The sequence below is a fragment of the Eutrigla gurnardus genome (genome assembly GCF_963514095.1).
Source record: "Eutrigla gurnardus genome assembly, chromosome: 17".
In the NCBI taxonomy this organism is placed as follows: Eukaryota; Metazoa; Chordata; class Actinopteri; order Perciformes; family Triglidae; genus Eutrigla; species Eutrigla gurnardus.
The window spans coordinates 17,714,410-17,733,379 of record NC_139928.1 but is presented as its reverse complement, the minus strand read 5'-3'; the positions used below and the strand labels follow the sequence as shown (position 1 = coordinate 17,733,379).

Below are 18,970 nucleotides of genomic sequence, written 5' to 3'. Positions count from 1 at the left end.
TTAAAGAAAATCCTCTAAAAGATAAAACACACACAGATACTGTATCCACTGCACATGTATACTGTACATAATATACATGTACAGTTTGCATAATCTCAGTGTTGCATGCCTCTTGTTAACTGTCATGTTTGAACATGTTTGCTGGGCTGTCCTGGACTCAGTTGTGAGGAACACTGAGTAGTTTCAGTACATTTTTACATGCATGTAGTGTTTAAACACTCAGTTTCACATGAAAATAGGCATTTAATAGTGCAAATCTGCAAGCAATACATTTATTCTGCACTAAACTGTTATTATAATCAAGTAGACTGTAAATTAATTCTGCTATTAATCAAGTAAATTGTTTATTTGTTTAAAAATGTCAGATCCCAGAGCCCAAGAAGGAAGAAACCATTTGTTCTGTCCAAAAACTCAGGAACAAACTGAAAGAATTTATTTGAATTTACAGATTATCCAGTTGCATCAGGTCCGGTCACACAGAAGGAAAGAAGATGGTAAACCTTCACTTAAAGCGTACATAAAACATCTTAAATTAAACTCCCTTCGTTTTAACAGCTCATCCCCCCATTTTTCTCCGTGTGCCTTCACAGTGGAATCTTTCAGCTGAATTTTGTGTTGTCAAATAGGTATAGAATAAACTTGGAATCAGCGTAAAACATTGGCAATTACTCCAAAAGCCATTTCCTATAATGTGCAAAAAAAAAGGGAGGAGGAGGAGGAGAATATGTCATTATTTTAAAAGTGATGACATTTTAGAGAGTTGGCACTTGGGTGCACTTGGTGGTTTGAGTTTGCCTCACACACGTTGGCAAAAGAAAACCAGCTAAATTCAGCAAACCTTTTCTTTTCTTGTTATCTCCTTCCCCTGTTGTGCACCAAACTAGTGCAATCACATGATATGACTACAGTACAAAATAGACAGTTTTCTTGCAAATAAATCTAAATGATTGCTTATTTCACAGAGTACATAATGAAGTGAATCAATCGTACACCTTTTAACAATCGACAGGAAAACAAGTGACTCAATATGTGGACCTGCAGGCCAGTTTCACATGCAAGGAAAGAGCCATTTGGTTAAAGTTTTCGCTCAGTGCAGAAACAGCCGTCACCACCAGTGATGTACAGAAGCAATAGACAGATCTTCTTCCTTTGTGTCCTGTCCCCCCCCCCTTAGATTAACCTTCTTCTCTGATCTTATTTGTGGGAAGTCAGTCATAATTTGTTTTTAACACAGTTTCAGGTCATTCTGGACACAACGCATTTTAAATTATGGCTGAATCGTTACGACTTTAACCATCACAGATCTCCCTTTTCAACCAACAAAACAAAAAATAAGACGAAGCTGACGGACATGAAATCAAAGTGCATCGACATCTAATCACAGCCTTAAGGTTTTTTGCTTTCAAAATAAAACAAATTTAAAAAAAGAAGATACAAAAAAAACCTAAGTGGTCTTCATGGTTCAAGCATTCGTTACGTTAATTAATATTGAGGTGAGTGAGCAGTCCCATATGTCATAAAAAAAATCCAAAATCATAAACGTTGTGTATTCCAGTGTTTGTCCCAGCGGCTTCATTCACACAGAAACCTTCAGAATAAAAGCACGGAGTGGCTTTTGTTTTGTTTTGAGACCCTTCTGTTGGTTAACAACAGGAATAAAAACACACAAACTGCTCTGAAGACAACATGTTTTGACGCAGCAGCCAGAATAAATCCACACATACAACCAACACAAACATGCAGGCGATCATTCCGATATCAAATTGTACCAGAACCGCAATCTGGCACTCGTCATGCATGTTTTTTTTAGTATTTGGAGGAGGGTTCATTGCTGTTGGTGGCTCTTGTTTTGGTTGTATCTTTCTTTTTCCGACGAGTCACCATGTTGGCCACGAACAAACATCCTCCATTGGCTTTGACATGGCAGTTTGGTAGCATCAGGTCCTGGAACAGTGTGGTTAGGAAGTCTTTGTGTGCGTACATGCGTGTCTACAAGAGGCAAGCTGTGAGCGGGTCAAGTGGCTGGTTTTCGTGTCATTGAAGCATTTTTTTTTTGATCCAGAAAGTCAAGTGTCACTCAGGCCTTCAGTAAAACAGGTGACAGTACATTCTTTATGTCTCTGTTTTAAATAACAGGGGTCTATGTCATATTTTTACACCATTCGAAACACAGCGCTCACCCCTTATCTCTCAGCAACACAGTACTTGTTTTACCTCCATAGTGGCTCAGTGTGGGAGCAGGGGAATTTCAGTACAGTGGTGTTTTTTTTCCTGTTACAGTGGGACAACATGATTCTCCTCTCTTTCCCTTCCTTCGTCCAGGCATCACACGGTCCGTCTTCGTGGATGAGAGGTGTGAGGTTTCCGTGTTGAACAACAACAAGAGAGAAACCGGAAGCGTGAGGAACGGTGGGGGTGCGGCGGCTGGATGAGGCGTGTGAGGGCGGCGGCGAGCTCCCCCCCCACCTCTCTTGCTATAGCAGCTCTTCTCTTTGCTTTTTGCCCCTGACCGGACCCTGGCCGTTCCTCAGGGAGCCGTTCGGGGGCCGCAGGAGATGCCCGCGCTCCTGCTCCGTCCATGGGACCCCGCCGTGCCCCTCGTCACTGTCCAGGTCAGAGTCTGAGTGCATCAGGGCGGAGGAGGTGGGAGCGGGCACCGGCTTCATGCGGGCTGGTGGGAGGCAGGTAGTGGAGGAGGAGGAGGATAGAAATGGTAGGATGTCAAACCTGAACTAAGTACAATATAAGGCCTGTATTTAAAGTACTTACTACGAAATACACATCACTGCAACTTACTGATGCCATGAAAACAGAAGCTGGTAGATTACTAAAACGGTGAGCTACATCAGTGGTGATGTGTGTTTGTGTGTTACTTACCAGCTCTGGGTGGTTGTAGCTCCAGACTATCTTGCTCATCAGCTTCCAGCATTTTATACCTGCTTTTACTTCGGCGCACTTTACTCTTACGCCTTTCAGGAGGAAAAACACACCAAATCAGAGATCAAAGATCAGATAAACTAGAATAACAATAAAATGAATAGTAACCTTTCAAAATAAAACAACATAAATATCACATGTTCAAAAAGGAGAAGGCAGAAGTAAACACTTTTAAGGTCTTAGCTCTTTCTTTAAAGAGCTGGGTTGAACCGTTAGGGATTAATTCAATCTAAGATTAGTTTTACTCAGAGTTTAGCAAAACTCGGATTAAAATTAGTAAATCCAGGTTTAAAAATTGAGCAGCGCTCTGTTGCACAAATAAAACTAATCTCTGTTTGTAAATATAAGTTTAAAACAAAATTAAAGTAGAGTTAATTTAAAAAAAAGAGCCTGTTGGTCTAATCTTCCTGTTCAGCTCCAGAACAGTTTCCTTCCTGAGCCGGTATCTTGAGAGAAATTCAGCAGCAGCAGCATCTTAGCATCCGTAGTTGGGTTTATTCTGCTCCTTAACTTTGTTATTCACAGTCGCTTTAAACGTTTAAGGTTAATACCCTTTAAGTTCTAGTTCAAAGTTTTGGTGCAACAGAATCAATTAAATCTAGGTTTAATTAAATATTTTTATTAAGCTGGTTTTAAAGTGCTGCAACATGATTTAAAGTTACTGTATGAATTAATTTTGTTTAATAATAATTACTTCTTTGTTGGTGCAACCCAGCCTTAAAGTTTATACACATACCAGTAAGTAATCTACTTAATATACAAAACAAAAATTTAAAAAATCCCCAAATCACATCAACAACAAGCATTGAAGTCCTTCTTCACCCCTTTCCCTCTACATTTATTTTTTTTTTTTAAATTAATCAATATTTGTACTTAATTTCTTTTTTAAATAATAAGTGTGTTACAGGAAGTGAGTAAAAACAGTCTCAAGAGTTCAGCAGACATTATACAAATACTGTATGTTGTCTAAAAGACATTTAGTAATAATCACCTTTTGCAGCAACACACCATCCCCCAGACAACTGTTGCTATAGCAACCACAATCATGAAGGATGCTATCGTCACATAGAGGACGCTCCACTCTGAAAACAAAATATTTGAGACACAAAAGAAAAATATATTATTAAAATGAAGTTAAAAAATGAAACATTCTGAACATTAATATGCAGGGACATTAAAGCCATAAAAATCTCCACATAACATTTGCTGCTTGAACCGACTATAATACCCGATTTAAGATTCATCTCACCACAGTTGCTCTCTGCGTCTCCAAACTGAGCTCTGATGAAGTTCTCCATCCAGAAAGGGTGGCAGACACAACGCCGCGTGAACGAGTCACAGTCGCCGTGACTCGAGCAGTTCAGCTGGCAGACTGAGGAAGAAGAGCGATGAAGAGCGATGAAACTAGAACCGTAATATCCCCCAGCGAACAATTATCTTACAGGAGCACGTGCATGTCATAGAACATAAACCAGTTGCATTGAAGAAGACGACAGAGTACAAGTTTCCTCACGGAGGCAAAGGAAGAATATTCAACTGGTATAAGACATAACTTACAGACAACAAGACATAAATCTTAGAGATTTGACCCTTGAGGCCTATCAATACCTGTCATTATCTGACCAATATCTGATCTTGGGTCATAGAGGTCAAAAAGTCAAAGCACCTCTGTTCCTATGATCTGCCTGTGGCATCTGGCTCAAAGTTAACATTTAATTGTGCAAATGAATTCTAAAAAGACAAATATTACATGATTCTAACTGCAAAACCTGTGTTGTAAACAAATGTACTGTATAATCCAATCTTAAATTCATGCCCAACAAAAGTACCACTTGCTGTGTGTCTCTTAAAAATATATCTTTGTCAGATACTCACTGACTGTATCCACTCGTCGGGCCTTAAAGATGAGAAAGTCATTCTTCTGTTTGCGCAGTTTGTTGCGTAGACTTAGTGCAATGCTGTGGCCTGACAGAGGAGGGCGCCCTGGACTACCCGACACCAGGAAGACCAACCGAGTGCTGAGGAGGGAGGCAGAAGGGGAAAATGCTTACTTATCATTCCAGCCTTTAAATGGTGATGCGCTTCATTATCAGGTTTTGAAAAATCAAGTTGTGGTTATATTAAAAAAACTATGAGTGAGTAAAACATACAGCAGATCTATTTCCGGACCAGAAATAAAGCTAAACAAAGTGCAATACGACTCACCTGTGCTCATTAAACGCACTGATCTCTCGCACAATGATGTCGGTGTCGATCACGCCCAGTAAGACCCCGACCTGGCGCAGCAGCATGTCGCGCTGACGGTGGGTCACCTGGGACACGGTGACCTCCAGCACCAGCTCCACGAGGTCACGCTCCCATATGTCTGATAGACAGAGAGAGACAGAAAAAGGAAGGCGAGACAGGAGATTAAAGCACGGAGGAGACGAGAAAGAAAAAGGGAGAAAAACATGACACTGATTGCAGGAGCCATCTGACAGTCTGGGAGGGAGGCCAGAGCAGAAAGAGACGGATTAGTTTCTGGCTGCGTTCGTGTCTCTGCACCGTATGCTGCACGCTGACCCGCTCAACCTTCTGCTGTTGGTCGTCTCTTACTGCGTGGAAAACACTTGCATGCATGGACTTGTTTAAATGCAAAAATAAACTCATCCTAATATGATTTACGTGATAAAAATTGATAAAAATGAACCTTCGGAGGAAATGTTCAGTCTGTGGCGGTGGATAAAGCACACATGACAATATATAATGTTTATGTAATAAGTAATAATGATGATAAGCAATAGTAATGAAACAACAGTTTCACCTGGTTTGACCTCCACTGTGCCCTTGTCCCTGCTGGTCTGCCCCTTACTGTCTGTTACAGTCAGGGTGAAGGTGTATTTCCCCTCCACTAAGTTTCCCAGAAACAGCACCGCCTGGTGGTCAGAGTTGTTGAGTACATCCTAATTGAAGAAAAAAACAAAAACACCATGTTAGAATATTTTCTTTCATTTTATATTCCGTCCACTATAAAGTGTAAAGTAGATCAGAGCAAACAACAATCGCTTGTAATTTTCAGTCAAAGGCCAGCCTCACCCCGGCAGCAGGGCTGCTATCATCTCTGGCCCACAGGTAGCTGACGCCACCTTTGTCATCGGTGGTGTGTGATCCGTCCAGAGTGGCGGTCCTGACGGGCAGAACGATGGCTGGACTCGACACAACACGAGCCAGTGGTGGCTGGTCCACTTCTGGTGGGAAAAAAAAACAAAAACAGGCAAGAACTCAGACACAACAATGTGATTATGAAGAATATAATGCATAACTGTCCTTATTGCTGCTGTCACAATGCTTTGTATTGTCAGTGAGTGTGCATTAGAATAAATATATACAGGTGTGTGTTCCCAACTGACCTTCTCTGACGATGACCGTCACGGTGTCGATACTCTGCAGCTTCCTCTCATCAGTTACGGTCAGGGTGAACTCGTACGTGCCGACCTCGAGACCCGTCACCGTGGCAACGGCGCCGTCCGCATTCTCAATCTTCACGCCATCGGGCCCCCTGACGGAGGGACAGACGGAACAAATCAGTCACTTTTTGTACATTTAAATGAAACTGTGATTTGCCAATCAAGCTTTTATCGGACAGTGTGTTAGTTATTACATCAAGTCTGCAGCCTACTTAAGCCTTTGTTCTGCTCACTTGGTTTGTATCCAGTGGTAGGTGGCTATCTTCTGGTCATCGCGGCTCTTACTGCCGTCCAGTGTGGTCCGATCGACAGGCAGCGTCAGCTCTTTCTCCGGTCCTGCATCCGCTATTGGTGGCTTATTGTTTTCTGGAAGATGGACAGAGAGATTAAACTAAAAGCACATCTCCATCGTACAACCCATGGAATATACAGCAGTAAGTGAGATTAAAGTGTCTGGTTGTCCTCTGAGATTATATGAAAACCAAATTGCATTCCAGCCAAGAGCAAAACAACCGAACAAAGCATTACAAGCCTTCAACAATAGTGCAGCATTAAAGCCCTTTCAAACGAGAAAATCCTGCACTTTAATCAGATCTATATGCATCATCTCTCCTCCTTTTATCCAAATCAGATCAATGTCCAACAATTCAATGGTTTGACAGCATATTGGGGTTCATTGTAGGCTAAAAATAATAATAATAATTTGGAGCCGGGGGAGGGGAGAAATATTTGGATTTATAAGAAAAAAAACTATATATATTATATATATATATATATATATATATATATATATATATAGAATAACTATATATATATATATATATATAAAATATTCTGAATATTCTCTGCCATTAGAGAAGAGACAGTGAATATTCTCTGAGATTCTAAAGTCAGTCTGTGCTGTTGTGAGGTTTATCCAAGGATATGGATCCTTGATAGTGCTTTTTTTTTTCTAGAAATAAACTCCTTTAATCTCAGAGAATATCTACGTTTCTCTCTCATTTTTCTTTTTATCGCCCCTCCTCTGTTTTATTTATTTGAACCAGCAATGACCCTTAAAAGCCTCCATCAATATTTCTATCTAATATGTGAAAGAAAAGACTTGAATGAAACAATCTTCTTAATGAATAATACCCAGAAAAAAACAATTACTAACAAATAACATCCCTCAAAAAACCCATTTCAACATAAATTATAGGCCAACCTGATACAGAACATAAAGGTCAAAGTGTCTCTGACCCACAACACACTGCTATTTATGAAGTTTCCAGTCTGACCTTGCAGGTTTATTCACATAACAGCTCCTGTTCAAACTCAACAAGAGTGTGTGTTTGCAGTCTCCAGTTTACACCAGGTGCTTATCAGGTCAAACGTGCACATGATTTCCACATAAACCTCCACTTCACCGAGGCAAAATGCTGTTAACCAAAGGTTAGGCTAATAGAATTGCCTTACAGCAGCTGAAGTAGCGGCATCAGCTTCACACATCGTATGGGCCAAAGATGGGCAATAAATGATGAGCTGTTTTTATAGTATGCTCTTCACACTTCATGTGTATGCGTGGCAGAGAGCAAACAAGGAGTGACATGGCGGGGCATATTGAGTACAGAGTGGGAGGAAATGAGGAGATAAGCAGTTTAATTCCAGTCTGTTTTTAAGTGCTGCGTAAGTGCACACGGCTGAATAAATAGGCTTAACAAATAACTCAATGACTATTTAAGTAAGAAAAGACACACAGTTGTAAAGAACTGTTCTTAATCCAGCCGTTTACCTGGCTGCACGATGACGGTGACCTGCGCGGTTTCCTGCTGTCCAGCCGAGTCCGTCACAGTCAGCTGGAAGGTGTAGTCTCCCTCCTGCATTGCGGACAGTTGCAAGATGGGTGTCCGTACGCCCTGAAAGAGCACAGAACGGTGTCACTGTTGGCCACTAGTCTCTGAAACATGAGGATGAATGATACCGACGGTGCTCACCTGCATCTCCACCACCTTGTCTTTGCTCTCAGGGCTGAGGGACCACTCGTACGACAAGGAATCGTGGTCGTCGGTGCTTTGGTTGCCGTACAGAGTGATGGCGTTGCGTGGCAACTGGATGACCTGGACGAAGTAAGAGGAAAGACCAGCTACTGGTTAATACGACTACATTTTAACTGTATGCATTAAAGAACCAGGGCGATAGAAAACACCTCTGACCTGGTTGGGGCCGGCGTTGGCCACAGGCCGGTAGTCCTTGGCTTTGTTGACCAAGAGGGTGGCCTGTGTCGAGTTTGTGGCTCCGTCTGAGTCCGTCACTGTCAAACTGAGAAAGGACATGCACCAGGTTGAATACACACTTTGACTTAGATATAAAATCTGAATTTTGATTTACATATAGTAATAATTATAACTATACTTATGACAGACATATAAAGAGAAAGGGGCCCAGTATTCCAGATCATGACAACATTAGCAATCATTTAGATTTATTTATCTGACTAAAAACGTGAGTGGGACGTTTTGAACAGGGATCTAAAAATAAATGTGGGACCTTTGGACCTCTGGACGTTACAAACAAAGTCAGGCCTGAAGACCATCTGCACCTGAATGTGTAGTTCCCAGGCACCAGGCCGGTGAGGGTGAGGACGGGGGTGTCGGCAGAGACCTTCTCCTCCCTCAGGGGACCTTTGACCTCTTCCCAGTGCCACACCACCACCTTGTCATCGTCTGTGCTTTCTGTTCACAAAGAGAAAAGGGAGGAGGAGGGCAGTTAAATACTTTTAATAGAACGCTGGTGTACAATATGTTTTTTGTGCTCCATGTGGGACACTCACGGCTGCCGTCGATGACCGTAGAGCTGGTTGGCAAGGAGATCTCCTGGTACTTTGGGGAAACTACGGCAACAGGATGCTTGTTTACCCGCGGCTCTGTCAGGTGGAAAACAAGAAATTAATTCACTGTACTGGAGCCGTGCGTCAGCGGTTTGTGGCTGAGGCAGCAGGCAGACAGACAGGGAAGACAAGTATATGAGAATGAGATTTTACCTGGCTTGACTGTGACATTGACGTAACCTTCTCCGTGAGCTCCCTCCCCGTCCACCGTCACCTCAAACTCATAAAGGCCCACAGTCAGCTGACAGAGGGGGAGGGAGAGAGAGAAAATGGGGGAGTTAGGCAAGCAGGAAGAGGAAGAGCTCTTTTTTGAGACGGTCTACGTTTACACAATGCATGGAGCTCCAGCTGTGCTTCATGTCTGTCTGTACCTTGCTGAGTTTAAGTGTCGTGCTGTGCTTCCCTTCCATCTCCCCGCTGTAGTCTTTGGGATGAGTTATCAGACGCCAGTCAAATGCATAGTTTGTCCCTGTAAAGGAGTGGCAACATTAAACACAACTGCTCATGCTTTTAATTCAAATCCAATCAGATACGGATCATTTCCAGATGAGATTTTTTCGGGAACATCGGAGCATGTCGAAGAGGGATCAAGGGATTAACAACATGATGACGTGCATCCTTCTTCTGAGCTGTATAATCTTCCCGTTTCCCATTCTGGATTTTAAATTCTCTGCCGACGATCAGAATACAACCACAGGGTTCCCATTCATTTCTCAGGATCAATTTGCAGTACTGACCATGATTAAACAACAGTTTGCAATAGTCAGGTAACAAACTTCCCATAGTTTACCCCATTTTTCCATGGTTTTACCTTGTGGGGGCGTTGACACCACGTAGGCATTGAGTTCGACCTCGTTGCTGGGCAACGTGACCTCCACACTCTCTCCTGCCGACACCACCAGCTCCCTCACTGTCGTGGAAAACAACAAAGGGTCAGAGATGCTGCCAAAAATACAACCGAGAGACAGGGAACTGGTCAGAGAGCGGCGTATGGTCACACAGCCTGGTGTCAGTTTGCAAATGAAATGATTAAAATGAAATTATTGTTATTATCGGAATGGGGAGTAAGTGGATGAGGGGGATTGTTTGGCTGGAATTATCCCAAATTTGTAGACCCTACTAATTTACATAATGCAAGTTTTTATTCATTACACCCGGCCTTGTAAACAGCAACAGGATGGCATCCATTCCACAGCCTTATTTGTAAGACTTTCCAATGAAAATGTTCCAGTATCCAAGCCCTAACCGACAAAATAAGAAGAAAAAATAACCCTAATTGCGTAGTCAGGGTTAATATTAGAACTGTACTCCTCCACATGACTGCTAAACTGATATGTCATGTGATATTTCAATTGGTTTCCCTTTCAAACAAACCGTGAATGCGAGACGCTTCAGGATCACGGGTTCTAAGCTCCTCCATTTACACAAGCTCATCTGGTTATTGTTTCCCATTCTAACAGTATCGTTGGAACATCAAATGTCAATACATTTATTTGAACTGTCTGCTGTCATACTAGGATCACGTTCAGGTGGCAATACAGATCGTACGAGTTATTCCCGTTTGGAGTAGACAAGCGTGTCTCAGCACATTCCTAATGCTTTGCACCCATTCGGCTTCTCAACACACGGCACGTGTTGCTTTCATCTGGAAAAATAACATCTGTGCAGTCTGCCATAAAATGAGTGGGCAAAGAACACTCTCACTATAACAAACATCAGCTGAAGCGACGGCACAGAAGGATCTTTTTACACATTTGGAGTGTGGGGGGGGAAGAAAAAGGACAAAGATGTATTGAGCCAATATTAATAAGGAGAGGACCTGAGGGTTTGTGTGAAAATCTTCCTGTAAGGCTTCAAAACCACAGTGATACTACATTATTCAGTAGTTCATAATTAATACATGAAGACAAGACGTATTACTGAACAAGCTCAAAATAGGTGATTATCATGCTGCTGCAGACGGGAGAGCTTCCTCACCGGCCTGTGTTGGAGTTGTGATGATTGCCGCCGCAGTCGTCGTCGGTGAGATGACATCACTGGTATTGGAAGACGAGGCAGCGTCGACGGCGTCCGTTGCGTTCTGCTGCGGTGGAGCCGGAGCGACGTCTGCACTCCCGTTGGCTGACTGGCTATGGTTCTTTTGGGGTGTTTGAAGAAGGGCGACGGTGCTGGGTGCTGCTGGACTTGGGTGAGCCGTTTCCAGCTTGGAGCTATCCTGTAAGAACAGGTAAGGATCGCAGGTTTGAAGGGCGAACTCAGAATAGCAAAGAGCATATATTATTCATATTTCCAGGTTAATGTATTTGCAAACGCCTGGATTCAACCATTACACTCATATCTGCTGAATGTGATTGCAAGAGTGAGGGTGGGAAGTATTTAAGATAGAATGACGTTGAAAGAGGAGGAATATTGGCTGACATTTCAGCGCTGCCACAGAAGACTGACTCATTAACAGTTCCTAAGAAAGTACTGTGTGATGTTACCGTGCTGGTTAGGTGTCCTGGGTGCAGTGTGTGGCTTCCTGCTTGCCGAGCTCTCCTACGTCTTGTTGTGACGACGGGACTCTTAAAAGTAAAGTAACAGACAGAAAGAAGGTTTTATTAATTGCTAAATTAACACACACCTCGATTGAAATCCTCAATCCAATTCCAGTGCTTTGTTTTTACCAAAATGTAAATTTTGGTGCATCTCATTACAAAAAACAAAGAAATGGTAGCTCACTGTGACTTAATGCAGGTAATAGAAAGCAGAAACCCTGATTTTTTATGACGACACTGACTGCGTTTAATAGAGTGTCGACTCTGTGCATCCTTAGCTTCAAATCTGGAACAATACACTCACGTTCTCGTCAATACTTCTGAATAAATGATCAGTGTCTACCTTTGAGAGCAGCTGGAGGACGCCGAGGGACTCCTTGTGGGGCTGGGGCAGGGAGATGACGGGGCAGCCCGTGTTCCGCGTGCAGCTGAGGAGCACACATTGACTGCCGCGGCTCCACACGGCATCGCAGCTGGGATTCAAGCAGCAGGACTCCCAACACGTCGCCCCGCCGCTCCCTTTGGCCAGCGAGTGCCAACCCAGGCCGATGGCGCTGCTCCAGTGGATCCACAGCACCCCGCCGCTCACCCGACAGAGATTTGCTGACGTACCTGGACAAACAATCACCGATGTTCAGAACTACAACTGTGAGAGAGCGATACCTTTTGCAATAATCATAGATAAATGGAACGGATGGAAGTGGGTCATGAAATACAGGTTAAATGGAGGATAACAGCTAAAGGTTATGAACTGGTTTCCTGGGAGAGACATTCCAGAAGGAGCATGTGGTTTGATCAAATGGACCCGCGCTTCCCAGGCTTTTCAGGATTTCCCTTGTTTGCATCAATCAGGGCATTGTTTGGTCCTCTTGGCATTGTCGAAGGCAACGGGGCAAAGTGAAACCCACAGTGAGACTTTTCACAGATTAGGCTCTGACTGAACATTTTTCTCAGAAAGGCGGACATGCAGCCGCAGCGAGAGCAGTCAGCCAAGTCATCAGCAGGGAGAGGAAGTGAGGGTTTTCCCTGACAAAACAAGACGCTGATTAAAACCCAAAGCACAGTACGCAGCACACACACAGCTCCACCCTCTGAGCCAGGCCATATCAGGCTCATATCAGCAGTGCAGTGAGCTGGCACAGTTAGCTGCCCCCGTGTGCGTGTTACTCTCCAAGAGCATTGCACTGGGTGATAAAAACGACTCTCATTCAAAGCTTTTACAAACCAACGACCGTCCCACACAAGAAAGTCATTGTGGAGTCGGGTACAATTCAACAGCACAGGCTGTTAAAGCGACAACAGGGAGAAACGGGAGGTTATATTTCACCGTTACGTAAATGAAAGTCCACGCAGAAGCCCAACGAGCCGTGAATAATGAGGGAAAACTGCAGAGTGAATTTAGAAAACTGCCGTCACCATGAAAAGGAACTCGATTTATTTCGGTCTGGCAGCTCTGAATGGTTCGACACAAAGAGGTAGATCACATCTATAGTTTGTACACGCATACATAAGAAAAACTTGACAATCATATACTGCAAATATTAGTCTTGATCCCTTGTGTCATTTATAAGTAGCTGCCTCTGAACACATCAGAAGGTGGTTCCATCAAATACAATCCAATAGACCCTGAAAACATTCTTTAAAATGATAATCCTGACTCTAAATCCTATTTGTGTTGTCCCAGACGCCGCTTCTAAAGTAGGTCTTTGTCCAAACTACAACAGAGGAGACACTGGTGCATCTGTTTACAGCGTTCTTAAAGACGTCAGTCAATAACAGGCCTTCTTCCATCATTCTCTGAGCAACTGTGTTGTGATTTCAACCTCTACATATATATATATATAAAGCATTTGTGACGCTGGTGTTCTGTAAACACAGGCAGCAACACTATTTCTCGGTTTCTTTTAAGATGCGGTTGAGCCGAGTGCAAGGTTAGTCAGTTGAGAGATTGTTCTGCTGATGGCAAGGCCGCCAACGTTAACGGTGGCCTCGAAAAAGCAAAAGTGAAAACTGAAAAACACACTCAGACGGCCTCAGACAGCGCTGGACCCGTAACCATTGCTACCATGGCAACAAGTGGTTGACTTTACGGGACATCAGTGTCTGGAAAAACACAGGTCTTGACACGCACACACACACACCACACACACGCACACGCACCACACGCACCGCACACACCACACACCACACACCACACACCACACACCACACACCACACACCACACACCACACACACACACACACACACACACACACACACACACACACACACACACACACACACACACACACACACACACACAAGCACTATAGTTTGTTTGAGAAAGGACCCTTAGGCCTTTTGATTAGTAATCCCATCCCTTGTCCAGTCTTCTTCTGTCCCCCACCCATCAACACACACACACAATGTCCACACACACAGAGCCCCTATTGTGCCGTTTCCCATTGTAACCCACTGAGCGGAGTGGCATCATACCCACACAGCAGGGGGGGGGCAACAGGCCTCCGTCTCTCCCCCTTCAGGTCAGAAGGACAGTAAACACCCACCAAATATCTGAAGCGTCTTAGAAGGATGAAGACCCACCCTGAGTAATCAAAGGTGTGTGTATTTGCTGTGCGGATGAGCGCTGGGATGAGGCACAGATGTTTCCAGTTCTCTTATCAGTTCTCAGTCAACAAATGTGGCTTTGCCAGTTGCGTTTGTAGGTGGCGGTTGGTTTTACCTGTGGGACACGCCAGCAGCAAGAGGTAGGTCAGCGGGAGGAGGAGGAGGTGCGGTAAGCTCCAGGTGAGCAGCTTGTGGTGTGCATAGGACATTTTACACAGGAACCAAGGACCTAGAAAAAGGAAACATCATGAAGTTAGTGTCCTTTAATATTCCCTCTATAGCAGCAAATTACTTAACATTCCACAAAGTGTAATCAAAGGTAACAGAATCTATCTTGTTAATTAATAATCTTTAGAAGTGCTGGTAGTTGGATTTTGCTAGCTTTGGACAGAACCAGGCTAGTCTTTCCCCCCTGTTTCCTGTCGTTATGCTAAGCTAAGCTAATCGGCTGCAGCCTTATATTTACCATGCAGAACCAGGCGACGAAGAGAAAGACGGGGAGACGGGGAGTTAGGTCGGCAGCCAGGTGCTGTGAGGTGACGGGTGAAGACGGGTCAACACCAGATCTCCGAGGAAGAGATCCAACATGGCCGCCTCCGGGGGCCTTCACAAGCTCAGCTGCTCAAACACTACACCGCAGGGTGTGAGGAAAAAAGTGAGAAAATTAGTTAACAAGTGGCTCATTAAATCACCATCATTCACATCAGCATGAACAAACTATGCCACATGAGGCCGAGCGATGACTCATAACTGTATGTTGACTTTTATTGGAATTGGATTGAGATAATTTTACTAAATCATATTGTCCAAATAGATTCCATATAAAAGATTATAACAAATGAACAAAATTAGTTATAAATAGTTTTTGTTTTACACGTGAGAAGAGCTTCCAGCCATATTTCAGCCATATTACCCAACCTGATAAGAACTATTCAGGTTTTTTCTCTATAACATGAAAATCCTGTGTTCTCCCTCCATTTAACTATTAGCAAAACGGATGTGGACGTGTTTTAGGAAATGAAAGTGAGACATAAATTTACATACTTCTATGACAGGTGCAGAGTGCCTCTGTCTCAGCCAAAGGCATATCTCAACACGTTATGCAAAAATCTTAACTTCCTAACTGTGCAATCTCTGTCCTCGCCATGTGGTTTTATATGTTCATAACCAAAAGTGAGTAGTGGTTAATATGTGGGCATACGACACTTTGAAGAATTGCTGTATGCAAAAATCTAAACAACCTCTCTCCTAAGCTCTTGTGCAAACATCACAACCATTACTCTACACAGCTGTTTATCACACAATAGCATCCCTCACTGGTCCTCTGTGCTATTCTGTGAGTTCTTAGAGCACTTCTACGTCACTCTGGGTTAAAAAATACCACAACGCAGGAGACATGTGTTGAATGTGAACCCCCTTCATTTACAGGGAAATAAGTGTCATCACAGCATGCAAGGTTACGTCATCTGCACTGAAGAGAATGTAACATATGTTAAATTATGCTCAAGAAAGAGTTGCAGGCCGTCACAAAACCCCTGAGGTAACTTCCGAACGCTTAAGGTCCTTTCCCCCCAGGAAGTGTGATGAGGAAGCTTCTCATTTCAAAGTAACGGGTGGTGATAATGAAGTCATGCTGGAGAATAATTACCTTGCTGAATGAGTCACACACAAAAAGAGGTGCAAGGTTGTTGTAAAGCACTCCTGTCAACATTATGTTCTTCTGCATATAAGAAGAAAAAAATGCTATTCTTTTAAAGTATCTCTTCAGGAAGGCAGACTTATGATTTGGTGAGGAATGCATGGAGTTGGTCGGACTAAAAGAGCCATACACTACTTTTCCCCCCTCCCAAACTATCATGCAAGTTATTCCAGCAGAAAGGGCTAAAAAAAAGGGGGAGGTTCAAGTCCTGGGACACTTTGTTCAAGATGTGAGCGAGCCTCTTCCACCACAACGTCCCACCAGGAGAATACCATGGGGCAACACAGCAATGAATCACGCAGCTTTCACAAGCATCTGCTGTGCAGACAGTCTGTAGATGTTAGCTAGACACTATGCATCCATACGGTTGCAAATAATATTACTCCATCTCTATTATTCAGGATTTAAGGACGTGCAGATGGCAATACTTTTCCTCCTTTGTAGTCAAGAATTCAAGAAACAGCGAAGATGATTATTTCCAGATCATTTTTGTTTAAAACACACATCCGTTACAGCTGTATCATATCTATTAAAACTAGAATGTTGCTAGCATTTAGTTTATAAAGATGCTGTTTTAAAAAGGACTCAGCGGGCACAGATCACAAGCTCTCACACACTGTTGACACAAACCTGTACGGTCGGCCTCCATATGCGAATCTGCATTCCAGCACATGGATGCTGGATCCCCAGCAGTCTCCTTGTGTGTAATAATCAACAGCTCAGTAGATCCCAAATCCAGAAAACGGTCATTAGTCCTCCTGCACTTTTCTTGCCTCCAAATCAGAAAAAAAGCTCCAGGTAAAAATAATCCAGGGGGTAAAAATGTGAGGGGTTTGGTGATGTTTTGCCTTCTATATCAACAACACTGTAGACTTGCTTCTTCTTCTTTTTACTGCGCAGCAAGTGGTGAGCCGAGTGTGTGTGCAGCGCCAGCAATGCTCAGGTGCACTTGGTCACCTGGGCTGATGACGGCTCAGCCATTGTAGACATTTCAATAGCTGCTTTTCCCTTGAGAAGAAAAACAATGATCTCTGTGACCAACAACCCTCTTATATTCTATCCCTCTCCTTGGCTGGTGCTCCCTCCTCTTCCTCTCTCTGAGCCGCGGCAGTCAATAGCACGCTTGTTAGCTCCGTGTTGGCCGGCTCTCCTGGGCTGACAGGTTGGGGGAGCTTTCTCTGTAATAACTCCAAGTCCACGCACACTGTCTTCTGGCTGCTGCAGGGAAGGGAAATTAAGTTGTCTTTATTCCTCTCCCAGATGGACCCCATATATAATACAACAATAATAATGATAATACTGATAGGAGGTTAAAAGACACATTTAGCCAGTAGGTTAACCTTACAATATACTTCTTATAGATTTTCCCCTTAGTTAAGGCGTTTTTTGCAGAATAATCTTATTCATTCGAGTCTCTTTTTCTGATTCACTGTATTTATTTTGACTTGCAGGATCAGCAATAACAGTATGAACTGTTGGCAATACTGCTTTTTAAATTATTTTTGTTTTACCCGTTCCTTTTTGTTGTTTCCATCACTTATTTTTTTGCTATTGTATGTGAGTTTCTCTAATTCATTGTTTATTATTATTATTATTGTTTATTTCATGAGTCTGATTTATCATGCTGCAAGCAAGAACAACATAAACTGACAACATATTGATTTCCGGACCAATAAACAACATAAAAACAATTCATTGCAACCACACATCTACTTGTTAAAGCCTCAATGGGACAAAACAGTTTTCTTTTTTTAAATAAATAATATTTTTTCAGGCCCTGCGGATCTAAAACGTGTACAATATAACACAAAGAAAAAAATCACAATATGCCAATAATTGTTATTTAAGCTCTACTCTATAAGAATGATTGATTCTTGCAGAGTGGGGCACTAACTGACTGATTAAAAGGGCAAACAAGTGCCTGATTGACTGCATGGATGGAGGTCTGTCAGTCAGGAGACATGCGTGAGTAAACCTCACTGCTGAGATAACATCTCTGAGACTTTTCATCCAAAATGGTGGGCTCGTTGCATTATGTATTTTTACAAGCCCAGAAACAACAGTCGGGGGATTAGTCGGGATAATAAAAAAAATATATATCTCTAGATGTCAGATAATGTAATAAAATCGGAGAACTACATGCGTAGTCCACACAATTACAAACGAGACACGCTTGAGTCAATAATATGACACTTCGTTGCTCGCAGTCGTTTCGTTTCAACGACCAACACCGACGTGTGAGAGCGTACACCATAAAAGGTATTTCACCTGTATAATCCGGGATAACCTCGGTTTAAGGCACCTTGAGACTAACAGCTGACGGCATCTCTTATCGATACACACCGTGTAAGAACACGGATTCCCCTCTGAGCGTTTTTATACGGCAACAACTGGCACGACACCATGACAGACAGAGAAAGTAGACGCGGACTCACGGTCACGGTGAAAAAGGGGCTTTCACTTCCCCGCGGTGTGTGCTGTGTCGTCGTCGTCCTGTGTACAATTAATTAGGTCAGTGTTCCTCTCGCATGTACAGCTGATGTGCCCGTGTATCCCACTGTCAACCCCCAGTGTGAGCGTTAAATGAATAACACTTCCGATTGAAGGATTTTCGAAATAAAAGACAGCCGTTGGAGGGTTTAACGTCGATAGAGGCGCAGTGTTTCAAGTCAACGATAGTTCCGCGAAGGAATATGCAGTGAATATAATTAGGAAAGCCGAATTATATTACACACACACCTTCCCCGTTGCTAGTTTTGCCCGAGCTGCTGCATCTTAATCTGAAGGCGCTTGACGTTAATCCAACTGCTTCCGTCGCGCGCCACCTGCCGGCGAGCTCTGTCTGTGAACGAGCAGCTGTCAATGGCGAACACGTTC

At 43.2% G+C, this 18,970-nt stretch overlaps 2 protein-coding genes across 4 annotated transcripts in view; one reads left to right on the top strand and one right to left on the bottom strand.

Moving 5' to 3' along the window:
- Window positions 1-18,970, top strand: part of meaf6 (MYST/Esa1-associated factor 6) — an 88,409-nt gene that overhangs the window by 45,315 nt on the left and 24,124 nt on the right. The window lies entirely within an intron of this gene.
- kiaa0319l (KIAA0319-like) lies at window positions 412-18,666 on the bottom strand. 2 transcript variants are annotated; one of them, XM_084032642.1, is made up of 25 exons: window positions 18,529-18,666; window positions 16,724-17,311; window positions 14,861-15,023; window positions 14,510-14,623; window positions 12,130-12,398; window positions 11,733-11,813; window positions 11,227-11,464; window positions 10,061-10,159; window positions 9,621-9,718; window positions 9,403-9,490; window positions 9,193-9,285; window positions 8,962-9,094; window positions 8,576-8,681; window positions 8,357-8,479; window positions 8,155-8,278; window positions 6,617-6,749; window positions 6,327-6,475; window positions 6,013-6,164; window positions 5,741-5,879; window positions 5,143-5,302; window positions 4,813-4,955; window positions 4,187-4,309; window positions 3,929-4,019; window positions 2,878-2,969; window positions 412-2,671 (listed from the first exon to the last, which is right to left on the bottom strand). In XM_084032642.1, exons 4-25 carry the CDS (start codon window positions 14,601-14,603, stop codon window positions 2,475-2,477), a joined length of 2,925 nt encoding a protein of 974 aa, XP_083888768.1. In that variant the 5' UTR covers window positions 14,604-14,623; window positions 14,861-15,023; window positions 16,724-17,311; window positions 18,529-18,666; the 3' UTR covers window positions 412-2,474. The 2 variants fall into 2 exon arrangements, with proteins under 2 accessions (XP_083888768.1, XP_083888769.1); XM_084032643.1 differs by having other exon boundaries at window positions 16,724-17,336; window positions 18,555-18,648.

What these genes read in the sequence shown, in the direction of transcription:
- kiaa0319l (XM_084032642.1), bottom strand. Translation starts at nt 14,603, where the DNA reads ATGTCCTATGCACACCACAAGCTGCTCACCTGGAGCTTACCGCACCTC. An exon ending in TACCACTGGATACAAACCAA is followed by an intron (nt 6,476 to 6,616) that starts GTGAGCAGAACA and finishes TCCCTCCGTCAG; the next exon opens with GGGGCCCGATGGCGTGAAGA. An exon ending in GCTACAACCACCCAGAGCTG is followed by an intron (nt 2,672 to 2,877) that starts GTAAGTAACACA and finishes GCCTCCCACCAG; the next exon opens with CCCGCATGAAGCCGGTGCCC.